Genomic DNA, 14386 nt, shown 5'->3' with positions numbered 1-14386 from the left:
TTTCATAACTGTAATGGGAGGCAATTCAATCATAACTTCATGTTGAAACAGCTTTCATGACATTAATTATCAATATGTGGCTCTTTTTGGACTCTTGGAAGCTATAGAAATTAAAAATGTAAAGCAGGAAATACGTTAGGGCTATTGTTTTTGTTTACATCCCTCAAAATGATCTATAAGACATTGATGTTAAGCATGTATTTAAATGGCTTTTGCCTATTTATAGAATGCATTTAAAAATAAACTGAACATTAATTTAAGAAAATAGCAATTTATGGTGTGTTTAGCAAACATAAAGTGAATAAAGTCCTTCACAGTCCTTCTCATACATCTGTTTTAGTCCTAATATTTAAGGAAATGTATAGAGCCAACAGAAATGTGCTGTAACCAGCCAGCAGATGCTCTTTGACCATAGTAATCTGTAAAAAATGAATGAATATAAAAGCAATAAATTAAACTGTCGTGGCATTTAGGGATTTATACATTTCATTGGCTTCCCTGTGATGTAATATAAATATATTTGTCATAAATCAGATCAAATATGATTGGAGGAGGTATTTCTGTGTTGGCAGATGAAGGCGAGGACAGATGGTCTCCAGAGCTCTGTGGAATATGAGGATGGATATTTCTGGAGCAGGAACGCGTGGTTTTGGGGGAGAACGGTGGTAGTTTTGAAGAATGAGAGGAAGAGGAGGAGGGAAGTTTGAGAAATGAAGACCCAACTCGCTGTGAAAGCAGGTTTTTTTTTTTTTTTTACTGATTCAAAACCAATTCAGAGAGAACTGAAGAACAGATTTCTAATGCACGGCACAGCATGCAGTACTGAATAATTTCTCACATACTATTTTATTTACAATATACATGCATAATCAACTATGCATATGTGAACCCAATATTAATTTAAAAAAATCCTCAATATTCTAAATAACAAAATAATGTTCCATTGTGCAGTATGCATTTTGTTATAATTGCATTCTGTACAGTACATACTCTATTTAAATAATGCTATTTTTTCTGCTTTAAAAAAAATGGCATTACTAACGGAGTTACTTTTTTCCCAGTAACAAGTCATATAATTACTGTTTACCCTGTAAAAACGCCATTGCAGTTACTTACAATAACATGCAGTTATATACTCACCGGCCACTTTATTAGGTACATCTTACTAGTACCGGGTTGGACCCCCCTTTGCCTTCAGAACTGCCTCAATCCTTTGTGGCATAGATTCTACAAGGTACTGGAAATATTCCTGAGATATTTTGGATCATATTGACATTATAGCATCATGCAGTTGCTAGATTTGTCGACTGCACATTCATAATGCGAATCTCCCGTTTCACCACATCCCAAAGGGGCTCTATTGGATTGAGCTCTGAGAACTGTGGAGGCCGTTTGAGTACAGTGAACTCATTGTCATGTTCAAGAAACCAATCTGAGTTGATTCGCGCTTTATGACATGGCGCGTTATCCTGCTGGAAGTAGCCATGAGAAGACGAGTACTCTCTGGTCATAATGAGATGGACATGGTCAGCAATAGTACTCAGGTAAGCTGTGGTGTTGACACGATGCTCAATTGGTACTACTGGGCCCAATGTGTGCCAAGAAAATATCCCCCACACCATTACACCACCACCACCAGCCTGAACCGTTGATACACGGCAAGATAGATCCATGATTTCATGTTGTTGATGCCAAATTCTGACCCCACCATCCGAACGTCGCAGCAGAAATCAAGACTCATCAGAACAAGCAACGTTTTTCAATCTTCTATTGTACAATTTTGGTGAGCCTGTGTGAATTGTAGCCTCAGTTTCCTGTTAGCTGACAGGAGTGGCACCTGGTGTGGTTTTCTGCTGCTGTAGCCCATCTGCCTCAAGGTTGGACGTGTTGTCCATTCAGAAATACTCTTCTGCATGCCTTGGTTGTAACGAGTGGTTATTTGAGTTACTGTTGCTTTTCTATCAGCTGGAGCCAGTCTGGCCATTCTCCTCTGACCTCTGGCATCAACAAGGCATTTGCGCCCACAGAACTGCCGCTCACTGGATATTTTCTTTTTTTCGGACTATTCTCTGTAAACCCTAGAGATGTTTGTGCGTGAAAATCCCAGTAGATCAGCAGTTTTACGAAATACTCAGACCAGCCTGTCTGGCACCAACAACCAAGCTCGGTTTGAACTGCAGCAGAACATCTTGACCATGTTTACATGCCTAAATGCGTTGAGTGGCAGCCATGTGATTGGCTGATTAGAAATTTGTGTTAATGAGCAGTTAGACAGGTGTACCTAATAAACTGGCCGGTGAGTGTATGTCAAATCATGATGAATATCATTTACTGTAATTGAGGTCACTGAAGCATTTTTCATCTGCGTATGCTCTTTTTTTTTTTTTTAAAAAGTAACACAATAATTACTTTCCCTGGTAACCTTTATAATGATCCAACTCAGTTCCTATTTGTGAGGAGTATCCTGCCCACAACTGCTCTTTACATAGTAGACCTAAGCTAGTATGCTTATCATTATATTATTCTAATGAAAATAATGCATAGAGATGGTGAAATTAATTAATTAAACGTAGAGCAAAATATGCAAAACGTATAAACAAAATTGTTGTCACACTTTATTTTAAGGTACAATTCTCACTATTAATCATTAACTAAGACTTTTGGCTCAATGAACAACTAATTAGCTGCTTATAAAGGTTGGGTTTAAGTATTGGGTAGGATTAGGCATATACAATAAGATCATACTTTAAACAGTCAATATCTTAATAATGGTTTGGTAATGAGCCTGTAGTTAATAGCGGGAGCTAGTATTTAAAGTGTTATTAAAAATTATAAACAAATGATTTACATTAATATTATCACATATATTATAATTGGTGTTCCTTTGGTTCTCTTTCCTCAATCTTTCTGCTATGTTACGCATTTGGAGTCAGTGGGAGTTTGGAGTTTTGGAGACGGTGAACTGGGTCAATGTGTTGTTGTGGATGGAGTCTGTTTAGTCCCGTTCATAGCTAATGGTTGTTATGAGCTGAGCATGGTCTATATTTGTTAAATGAAAAAGCCTTAGACTGACAGAGGTATCTGGGGAAATCTTTCAGAATGTGGCCTGAAAAATCAATCATGCTTCAGGCAAAATCTTCATGCAGATTTATCTGTAGAGAGAGATTTTGCATGGAAACCTGTCTGTAAATCTATTTTCCCATGAAGACCTCTGAAAATGCACTTGTTTTTAAATATTTTTATCGCATCTTCAACATTTCTCACAAAAACAAATTCATTGTATTTATTTTAGTAATGACAAACAAGGGATTGCAGTTTTCTGGGGTTATTGAGAGATGTTTTACTGACACCTGCTGGTAGGGTTTAGTAACTACAAAGATACCACACTAGTCACATGGTCCAAGATTTTTCATTCATTCATTTTCTTTTTGGCTTAATCCCTTTATTAATCCGGGGTCACCACAGCGGAATGAACCGCCAACTTATCCAGCACGTTTTTTTTTACGCAGCGGATGCCCTTCCAGCCGCAACCCATCTCTGGGAAACATCCACACACACTCATTCACACATACACTGTGGACAATTTAGCCTACCCAATTCACCTGTACTGCATGTCTTTGGACTGTGGGGGAAACTGGAGAACCCGGAGGAAACCAACGCGAACGCAGGGAGAACATGCAAACTCCACACAGAAACGCCACCTGCGTCCAAACCAGCGACCCAACGACCTTCTTGCTGTGAGGCGACAGCACTACCTACTGCCCCACTGTGTCTCCAGTCCAAGATTAGTATTGTTTTTTTAGTATTGCTATATAATGTTCTACTTTTCATGTTTTAATTTAAAGCATTTTAAGTTGGAAAATCAAAAAGATTATTATTATATTATTCTTTTCTCTCATATTTAGACCAGGGGTGTCACTGTGGCACAGTGGGTAGCACAATCGCCTCACAGCAAGAAGGTCCCAGGTTTGAGCCTCAGCTGGGTCAGTTGGCATTTCTGTGTGAAGTTTGCATGTCCTCCCCATGTTGGCGTGGGTTTCCACTGAGTGCTCCAGTTTCCTCCACAAGTCCAAAGACATGCGCTATAGGTGAATTGGGTAAGCTAGTAGTGTATGAGAGTGTATGGGTGTTTCTCAGTGATGGGTTGCGGCTGAAAGGGCATCCACTGCCAAATACATGTGCTTGATAAGTTGGTGGTTCATTCCACTGTGGCGACCCCTGATTAATAAAGGGACTTAGCCGAAAAGAAAATGAATGAATGAATGTTATAGACAATTTCAATGTGGTCATGTCATTGGCCCATGAACATTTCCTGCTTATCAAACTATTTAATACCGTAACAAAAAAAGGCAATTTAATCATACCTTAATGTTAAACAGCCATCAGAACATTATCAATATGTGGCTATTTTGTATTCTTGGAAGGTATAGAAATTAAAAATGTAAAACAGGAAATACATTGGGACCATTGTTTTTGTTTACATCCCTCGAAATGGTCTATTCTACTCTGCTTGACAAATAAGACTTTCTCTAGAAGAAAAAATATTACAGGAAATGCAGTGAAAAACTCCTTGCTCTGTTAAACATCATTTGGGAAATATTTAAAAATGAATATCACGGGAGGGCTAATAAATTTGACTTCAACAGTATATATGCATTGCACTTTAATCTGAATACTAGCATCTTGCAAAATAACAAGTAAAATAGTATGTACTGTCATCAAAAAGTATTAGTTATTAGAAATCAGTTATCAAAACTGCTGATTTATATTGTGTTGAAATAAATATCACTTGGAAAATCTTTCAAAAATAATCATTTTTACAGGAGGCCTATACATTTTGTCTTCATACATACAGCTATGGAAAAAAGAGACCACTCAAAATACTTAGTTTGTCTGTATTTATTAGGTGTGTGTTTGAATAAAATGTCAATATTGTTTTTATTCTATACAGGGCTTAACATTTCTTCCCAATTTGCAATAAAAACTAAAAAGAAAAAGAAAAAAATACCAGGAAGTGTCCATTAGCATTTGTTGTCTCTGTATCATGTTGTTTCTGAAGTCACTCTTCAGATTGTGTGTTGTTGAAAATCTCAACAGTGTCTCCTTCTCTGAGCTTCAGGACGACCTGCTGCAGATGCCATCTACTGACAAAGAGGACTGAATCTTTATATAATCTAACATATAAAACGTTATAGAGCTGATTTAGGATTTTACCTGTTCGTCAGAGAGTCTCTGGTGGATGTTGTGTAAAGGTAACCTCCAGTCTTGGACCCGGTGACTGGAATCTTGAGCTGAAATGGATTTATATGGTGATTAAAGTCAATATTAAATATGGATTTTCTTCCCTAGATCTGTGTGAAACAGCTTGAACGAGAACATATCTAGGATGGGACTTGATTTCGTCAATGGAGAACTGATTGGATGCTTGTGCTTTGCTATTGGTGGATCGCATGTAAGTGACAGACTCACAAACCAAACAGAGATGATTTTGAAGAGGAAGCTATCTTGATTTTTCCTAGTACTGGGTTGCAGCTGGAAGGTCATCTGCTGTGTAAAATATATACTGGATAAGTTGACGGTTCATTCCACTGTGACGACCCCTGATGAATAAAGGGACTAATCCGAAGGAAAATGAATGAATGAGTTATCTTGATTACGGCAAGACACTAAAGGTTAAATAATTCCCCCTTTAATTGAAAACTTTAGCAATTGGAAACTGAATACAGAAATCTGATGTATGGCAATATATGCAAATTACATACAGTATATGACATAAAAGTTTATATTTGGATTAGGGCTGTGCAATATATCGCAAAATTATCATTCATTCAGTCATTCATTTTTGTTCAGCTTTATTTATTTATTTATTTAAAAGTATTTATTTAAGTATTTAATTTATTTAAAGTATTTATTACTTTATTTATTTATAAGGGGTTGCCACAGTGGAATGAACCACATTCCAGCAGATGTTTTACGCAGTGAATGCCCTTTCAGCTGCAACCCAGTACTGGGAAACATCCATACACACTCATCCACACTCATACACTATGGCCAATTGAATTTATTTACGCCCACAGGCCGCCAATTGAATAGCCCTGGTATATGCAATATACGTATGGCAGACATAATTAAAGTAGATGTATTTTATGTGTAGGTTGTATTTCTAATTTGACCAATCAGATGGGGATTTACTATCTTTATCCTCAGTAGTTGCTGTTCTGCTATTGGCTGGAGCGGCCCAAAGGTGAACCCAGAGCTAAAAATAAACACTAATGATGGAAAATGTCAACAGCCAATCAGAGTCAGAATATCTGTGCAGGTTTTCACTCATTCGTAGTGTTTTAAACACTAACTGTTTGCACCTTGAAGCAGTTTTTAGTCTGAATCAGAATTAATTACATCTCAAAAATATCTTTTACCTGTTTATTTTAATATCATTAAATAAATAAGTGATATAAAAACATAGCTAATAAAAATTTTCTGGGGAAATGTTATATCGTAAGAAATATCGGTATCGCAGTACTCAGCAACAACATTGCATTTTTTCCAGTATCATGCAGCAGCCCTAATTTGGATTTCACATCTATAAAATCTGTCATGTATAAAACATTCATTCATTCATTTTATTTTCGGCTTAGTCCCTTTATTAATCAGGGGTCGCCACAGCGGAATGAACCGCCAACTTATCCAGCACATGTTTTACGCAGCAGATGCCTTTCCAGCCACAACCCATCACTGGGAAACATCCATACACACTCATACACTACGGACAATTTAGCTCACCCAGTTCATCTATAGCGCATGTCTTTGGACTGTGGGTGAAACCGTAGCACCTGGATGAAAACCAACACCAAACACAGGGAGAACATGCAAACTCCACACAGAAATGCCAACTGATCCTGCCGAGACTCGAACCAGCGACATTCTTGCTGTGAGGCGATCATGCTACCCACTGCACCACCATGACACCCTCAGTTTAGATTAGATTCGTTTATTAAGTTCAGTTTAGTTTGATCTGCTGACCTGAGCGCTGCTTTGGTCAATGCGGTTGTGTCGGTCAGACAGATGGATGTTGTGTATCTTCAGAGGAGGAGCTCCCAGACTGGCCATGGCTGTGGAGTTACTGTTCAGCTGCTCAAGAGCCTGACGGTAGTACTCTGATTTAGCAAAGTTTTCTGAAAGAAACAAGACAGCGGTTTAAGCCAAGTTTATTTATATAGCACATTTCAGGTTTATTCAAAGTTCATTCAAGGTTTATTGAAGCGTGACTGACTCTGCATGAGGTAGTACATGGTAGCGCAGCCACTGCCAGTCACTGCGGTCATGAAGATGGTCATCTGCTGCAGGAGGCTGGTTGAGCGGCTCATCCTTACTTTAGCTGCTGGACAACCCTGGAAAACAATGATAATAAGGACAAAAAAAATCAACCAAAATTTATAAATATATTCAGCTGCAATAAACACTACATGAGAAAAAGTCTTGTCGCCTATCCAAGTTTAAGGAACAACAAATATTAACTTGACTTGAAGTTGATCATTTGGTATCAGAAGTGGCTTATATGAAAGGCAATGGCCTCTAGATTACGCTTATTTTACCCCAAAAATATTATCATGCCTTGATTTTTAATTAATAAAAGAATGAATATTGTGCATGACTCTCATGAGCTTGAAGGACTGCATTCATACATTTTTGCGATGACTCAAATAACTTATTAATAAACTCATCTGGAATGGCAAAGAAAGCGTTCTTGCAGGACTCCCAGACTTCATCAAGATTCTTTGGATTCTTCTTCAATGCCTCCTCCTTCTTAGCCCAGACATGCTCAATAATGTTCATATCTCGTGACTGGGCTGGCCAATCCTGGAGCACCTTGACCTTCTTTCCTTTCAGGAGTTTTGATGTGGAGGCTGAAGTATGAGGAGCGCTATCCTGCTTCAGAATTTGCCCTCTCCTGTGGTTTGTAATGTAATGGGCAGCACAAATGTCTTGATACCTCAGGCTGTTGATGTTGCCATCCACTCTGCAGATCTCTCGCACACCCCCATACTGAATGTAACTCTAAACCATGATTTTTCCTTCACCAAACTTGACTCATTTCTGTGAGAATCTTGGGTCCATGCGGGTTCCAATAGGTCTTCTGCAGTATTTGTAATGATTGGGATGCAGTTCAACAGATGATTCATCAGAAAAATCTACCTTCTGCCACTTCTCCAAATGATCAACTAGAAGTCAAATTATTATTTGTTGCTTTACAACTGGGATTGACAACAAGCTTTTTGTCAGGTAGTGTTTATATAAAACTATATTAAGAGACCACTTGGAAATTTTCAATTTCTCTGCATGTATTGGGTTTGTTTGGTATGTTTTCGTCAAATGTTAAAATGTGTTTTATTTTTAGAATAAATCTGATAACTTTTTTCAAAATTTTCTATGGGTATATTTTAATAAAATATTGTCATTTAGAGCATTTCTTCTTATGATAAAAATCAGGGATATTCCACCAAACATTGATATCTTCATTTAAAGTTAAAACATTAATGTTTCGGTGGCACAGTGGGTAGCACAATCACCTCACAGCAAGAAGGTCACTGGTTTGAGCCCCGGCTAGGTCAGTTGGCATTTCTGTGTGGAGTTTGCATGTTCTCCCTGTGTTGGCGTGGGTTTCCTCCAGGTGCTCCAGTTTCCCCAAGTCCAAAGACGTGCTATAGGAGCTTGGATAAACTAAATTGCCCGTAGTGTATGAGTGTGTATGGGTGTTTCCCAGTGATGGGTTGCAGGTGGACAGGCATCCACTTCGTAAAATATATGCTGGATAAGTTGGAAGTTCATTCCGATGTGGCGACCCCAGATTAATAAAGGGACTAAGCCGAAAAGAAAATGAATGAATGAACATTTATGTTTTGTTGTCTAAAAATGTCTCAAAACATGGCATCCTTTTGTTATTTTATGCAAAAGGAAATGCTCTAAATGTTTTTATTTTAAATGTCGAATGAATGTCATTGCTAGACTTAAGTATGTTTACTGAAACACATAACTATAAATCATAAATACAGAGTATATCCAGAAATGTCCATAAATAATGTCCACAAGTTAAATTATGTACCATTATTAATTAAATTTTAGACTTATACAGGACTTTTTTGGAATATTCCAGTTGGAAAAGATTTTCACTTTCCCTATCAGAAAAATGATTAAAATTTAATACATTTAATAATACAATAACAAACATTTTGTTAGAATTTTTCTTTAATAATTTCCAAATATATCCATTCACAAACCCCATAACCCTTATCAAGTATAGAACAAAGCATAGCTGTCAATTACTTCAGTCTACAACAATGATAATATTTTAATAATAATAAATATAGATCAGGTCAGTATCTTCAGCAGAAAATATCTTTTAAGTAAATGTTACTGAAAAGAAAGTAATTAAATGCTATATTTAAATAAAAAGTTTAAAGTTTTAGTGAGATGGATTGTTGGTGATTGTACGGGTGTTAATGGCCAGATTGGGTAGCTATACATGAACAAAGGAAAATTAAGACCTGTTTATAAAAGATTTAGGACCTACAACACCATATTTCAGTAGATTTAGGACTTTTTAAGGCCTGAAATTTAGCTTTAGAATTTTAAGACATTTTAAGACCCCGCAGGTACACTGATAAATATTCAGAAATAATATACAAATTAACTTCAATAAATTGTTGCATTCGACTCCATTTTGCTGTTTAGTGTTACTGTTTTCAAACAAACAACAATAGTCAGATGGTAAAACCAAAACAACATCACTAAAATTATTTTCTTCATCCGTTTAATAATATTTGTTTATTTCTTAGATATTCAGATTTGTGGATGTGTGTATATACCACAATGACCTTGAAAGACTACCGTCATAGGACACTGTGAAATGTGTTTAAAAGATAATAATAATGTCTCTGAAACAAATAAGCCATGGTCTTATTATGGTAAAACAGTAGTAACCATGGGTTTGTGGTGAACTTATTATATATATATATATATATATATATATATATATATATATATATATATATATATATATATATATATACATACAGTATATTACCAGCTTTACCAGAAATACTACGGTGAAGCTATGGATATTCCATCAAATGCATTTCCAATGTATGTTTGCAAGGTTTAAATATAATAGCCAGGTATTTTATTGTTACTAGTGAGGCTAATTTCGTCAGGAATAGATAATATGATAGCCGACATAACATTATTAACACGTTAATAGTTTAATTTTTGTATCTATTGTCGTCTTTGGCGTAATTTTATTATTAAACAAATCTGAGCCCTATAGCTAAAGTTAAGTCATGTATTGAGGTAAAGTTGGTTTTATATTCGCACATTCGTTCAATGACAACTTGTGACACGCTTCCTAAAGTGTTTACCATGATACTTTGAATATTCGGTATGAAATCAGATGTGAATATGACTTCAAAACAACATTAGCACCATTTATTTAACTGTGAACTTGTACTTTGGTAGTCGGTGGCTGCTTATATGATTTCACTATTTAGAATTTAGCAAAGAATACCTTTTTAATAAGGAGAAAGTCTGAATGTGTGAATATAAAACCAACTTTACCTCAATTATTCATGTAATACTATGGTAAATTTTGGTTTGTGAAAGGTCTTTAGCAGATATACGATGGTCTTAAACATTGTTTGTATTTTGTCTGAATGTCCCTGAAATTCAACTGATTAATGCATGCTTTATTGGCTTTTCACAATGATAAAATTACTTACCAGCGCATGAATTATTATGTTTTATAAACACGCTAAGAGCGGTGCGTTACGGACGCGGCCATCTTCCTCTCTGAAAAACTTTATTCAAACATCAATGAAACAAATCTTTAAAAAAAATACACACGTATAAAATCTCCAAGCGATTTATCATCATGTAAAGGATACAATACGGTCTTCTGTAATGTTACCAACTATTAATTTAGCAAGATTGCATGTTTATTTAGTATCTGTATTTTTGACAACAGAAACACGTGCGACGTGTGACGTCAGACGCACGCGCGGTTACGAAAAAAAAAGAGTTATGAAAGTAGTTTCCTGAGTCACAGTTGATGAATGTCATTCATTATCGCTCTCATTTCGCTGAAGTTGCGTAAGATAACCACATCAAAGGCTTTGAGGGGACATTCACAGGTGAGCACAGTATTATAGTTTTGCATGCAGAAGAGTTAGCGTTATTGGTTGTGTAACTTGCGCGTGCTTTAATAAGCGCTGAGCGCGATGCAGATGCGGTTCTTCTTCAGTGTGTCGTCTTTGGTGATTTCACGAACACGGTCATTTATTTCCATGAAAAACAGTCATGCAGGGGCAACACGGTGGCTCAGTGGTTAGCACTGTCGCCTCACAGCAAAAAGGTGGCTGGTTCGAGTACATAATGTATAAACAAATATTTCTGTGTGGAGTTTGCATGTTCTCCCCGTGTTGGCGTGGGTTTCCTCCGAGTGCTGCGGTTTCCCCCACAGTCCAAACACATGCGCTATAACTGTTTGGTGAATTGAATAAGCTAAATTGGCCGTAAGGCTACGACACAGTGGCGCAGTAGGTTGTGATGTCGCCTCACAGCAAGAAGGTCGCTGGTTCAAGCCTCGGCTGGGTCAGTTGGCGTTTCTGTGTGGAGTTTGCATGTTCTCCCTGCGTTCGCGTGGGTTTCCTCCGGGTGCTCCGGTTTCCCCCACAGTCTAAAGACATGTGGTACAAGTGAATTGGGTAGGCTTAATTTTCCGTAGTGTATGAATGTGTATGGATGTTTCCCAGAGATGGGTTGCAGCTGGAAGGGCATCCGCTGCATAAAACGTGCTGGATAAGTTGGTGGTTCATTCCGCTGTGGCGACTCCTGATGAATAAAGGGACTAAGCCGAAGGAAAATGAATGAAAACAGTCATGCATTGGGAGTATTGCAGTATTTTAATAACCAAGATCCTATTGTTCTATGTCCTGCTAGTTACAAAACAAGCTAATAAATCATTAAAAATATTTCTTTATCCATTAAATATTTATGTATTTTGAGAAGTTTGTCATGTTCTAACAGAATGCCTTTCAAAATAATAAATAAATAAATAAACACGGAGAGCAAATTACTTTAAATTATGTGCTGCTAGTCACAAAACATTAAAATATTTGTGTATTTATATTATATTTATGTATTTTGAGTAGTTTGTCATGTTTTTAGCAGGATGCAGGTGTAAAAATCGATCTATTTAAACACACACACACACACACACACACACACACACACACACACACACACGCACACACACACACACTCAAACACACACTCAAACACACTCGGAGGGCCAAATTACTCAAAATTAATTTATGAAATAAATGTTGAAATATTTAAACAAATCGGTAAATGCATAATAAAAATATTATTATTTTTTAAAAATCTATAAATAAATATTTCTAGAATATATTTATATTAATTTGTGGTGACACGATGGCTCAGTGGTGAGCACTGTTACCTCACAGCGAGAATGTCGGTAGTTTGAGTCCCGGCTGGGCCAGTTGCATGAGTTTGCATGTTCTCCCCGTGTTGGCGTTGAATAAACTAAATCGGCTGTAGTGTATGAGTGTGTATGGATGTTTCCCACTGCTGGGTTGCAGCTGGAAGGGTATCTGCTGTGTAAAACATATGCTGGCATAGTTGGCGGTTCATTCTGCTGTAATGACCCCTGATAAACAAAGGGACTAAGCCAAAGGAAAATGAATGAATATTTAAAGAAATGTATTTATTAATTATATTTTTTTTTATTCAGGCTGCACAAATATTGCAAAATAACAGTGAATGGCTTCAGGCAAACATTTTCTTTTTAGATTATCAGATTAAGGCAAGGCAAGTTTATTTATATAGCCCACTTTCATGCACATCGGTAACTCAAAGTGCTTTACATAAACAAGAATACAAGAAACATAAAAAACAAGGATAAGATATTAAAGTAACAAAGAACAACAATGATTTAAAAACAGCTTATAAAATGTCTCCCTTTTTTAGCTTAAACATGTTTTGTTTTCCGCTAAAATGATAGTTCATCCCAAAAACGAACATTTCCAAATCTTTGTAAGTTTATTTTTCTGTTGAACACAAAAGAAGATATTTTGAGGAATGTTGGAAACTGCTAATCAGTGACATCCATACTAGGAAAAACAAACACTATGAAAGTTAATGGTTACCGGATTGCAACATTCTTCCAAATATCTTCTTTTGTGTTTGTCGGAACAAACTCAGAGGTTTGAAAGAAGTGCTGTAAATGATGAGAGCTTTATTTTATTTGTACTGTGTGTATTAGGGTTGTAACGGTATGAATTTTTTACGGTATGATAATCGTCTAAAACAATACCACGGTTTGACGGTTTCGCGGTATACGGTATTAAATAGTAATTCTCATAGCAAAGACCCTGAAAAGAATAAGAACACGTTTTCTGACTGAACAAAGGTTTTATTTCAACAAACATTTGAAAGAACCATTTTAATAGAACTATAGAAGTCTTTTATAAAAATAAACTGAAAAATCTCCCATTTTAATAAATTAAATTAGAAGGAATAAACAAGCAAGGTCTTTTAAGATTAGACAAAAATAAACTTAAACTGTCCTTCCTTATAAGCAGGATAAATGGGAGACCAAAAGTGCAATACCAAGTTTATGGCTGTAAACATGTATTTAAAGCGTTGTTTTTTTTTCAGTCTAGGTTGTGATGAAGAAATGTAAGCATGTTGAGATTTTCAGGACTTAATCTTGACCGCTGAGGTGAGAGAATGTGTCCACTTGTACTGAACATCCTCTCTGAAGGCACACTTGTGGCAGGGATACAAAGACACTTTCTGGCCACATTTGCCAGAAGAGGCATTTCTTCACCATGCTCTTTCCACCAATCCAGAGGGTCAGCATCAGTGGAGATGGTGGGAAGAGCTTTGGTCATTTTATTTTCATCCTGGACCTTATCCCTAAGACAAACATTACTATTTTCAGAGATTGCTTTGTTCTGCCTAGATGAAGTAATTTGCTGTAGCAACCCAGACAGACTTTTGTATGTCGTATAAAGAGTTAATAAACTGTTTAATAAAGCATACGTGGCATGAAAGAGGGAGAAACTGATATTTCGTTATAATATTTCTTTTCTGGGCGAAATGAGTGCTCTGTAGGGCGCTCTCAGTGTGGCTGCTGACATTACCGTAATCATAATAATACGCGCGCACCGAAATATAAATCGCGGCTGGCTTGACTGTGTTTTTCCGAACCGCGGCTGGCTTGGCCGCAGTCAGATACAACAGGCCACACAGATGCGTGCAGAAAGCGCGTTGATAGTCGCTTTTCGCACGTTGATATTAACATATCTAT

At 36.8% G+C, this 14386-nt stretch overlaps 2 protein-coding genes across 4 annotated transcripts in view; one reads left to right on the top strand and one right to left on the bottom strand.

Moving 5' to 3' along the window:
* Positions 1-4884: 4884 nt before the first annotated feature.
* Positions 4885-10873, bottom strand: LOC130237272 (cytochrome c oxidase assembly factor 1 homolog). Of its 3 annotated transcripts, none has more exons than XM_056468163.1 (5): positions 10773-10873; positions 7274-7391; positions 7024-7175; positions 5215-5291; positions 4885-5144 (listed from the first exon to the last, which is right to left on the bottom strand). In XM_056468163.1, the coding sequence occupies exons 2-5, from the start codon at positions 7365-7367 to the stop codon at positions 5060-5062; spliced, it is 408 nt and encodes a 135-aa protein (XP_056324138.1). In that variant the 5' UTR covers positions 7368-7391; positions 10773-10873; the 3' UTR covers positions 4885-5059. The 3 variants fall into 3 exon arrangements, with proteins under 3 accessions (XP_056324138.1, XP_056324147.1, XP_056324155.1); XM_056468172.1 differs by having other exon boundaries at positions 4885-5141; XM_056468180.1 differs by having other exon boundaries at positions 5092-5157.
* A 194-nt stretch (positions 10874-11067) lies between these two features.
* The window catches only part of blvra (biliverdin reductase A), a 19666-nt gene continuing 16347 nt past the window's right edge, over positions 11068-14386 (top strand). Inside the window, exon 1 of the mRNA XM_056481668.1 lies at positions 11068-11183. The gene's annotated coding sequence lies outside the window, so the exon portion shown is untranslated. The remainder of the gene's footprint in view (positions 11184-14386) is intronic.

The sequence above is a fragment of the Danio aesculapii genome, chromosome 2, assembly GCF_903798145.1.
Source record: "Danio aesculapii chromosome 2, fDanAes4.1, whole genome shotgun sequence".
NCBI classification, from domain to species: Eukaryota; Metazoa; Chordata; class Actinopteri; order Cypriniformes; family Danionidae; genus Danio; species Danio aesculapii.
This window is presented reverse-complemented; position numbering and strand designations above follow the sequence as displayed.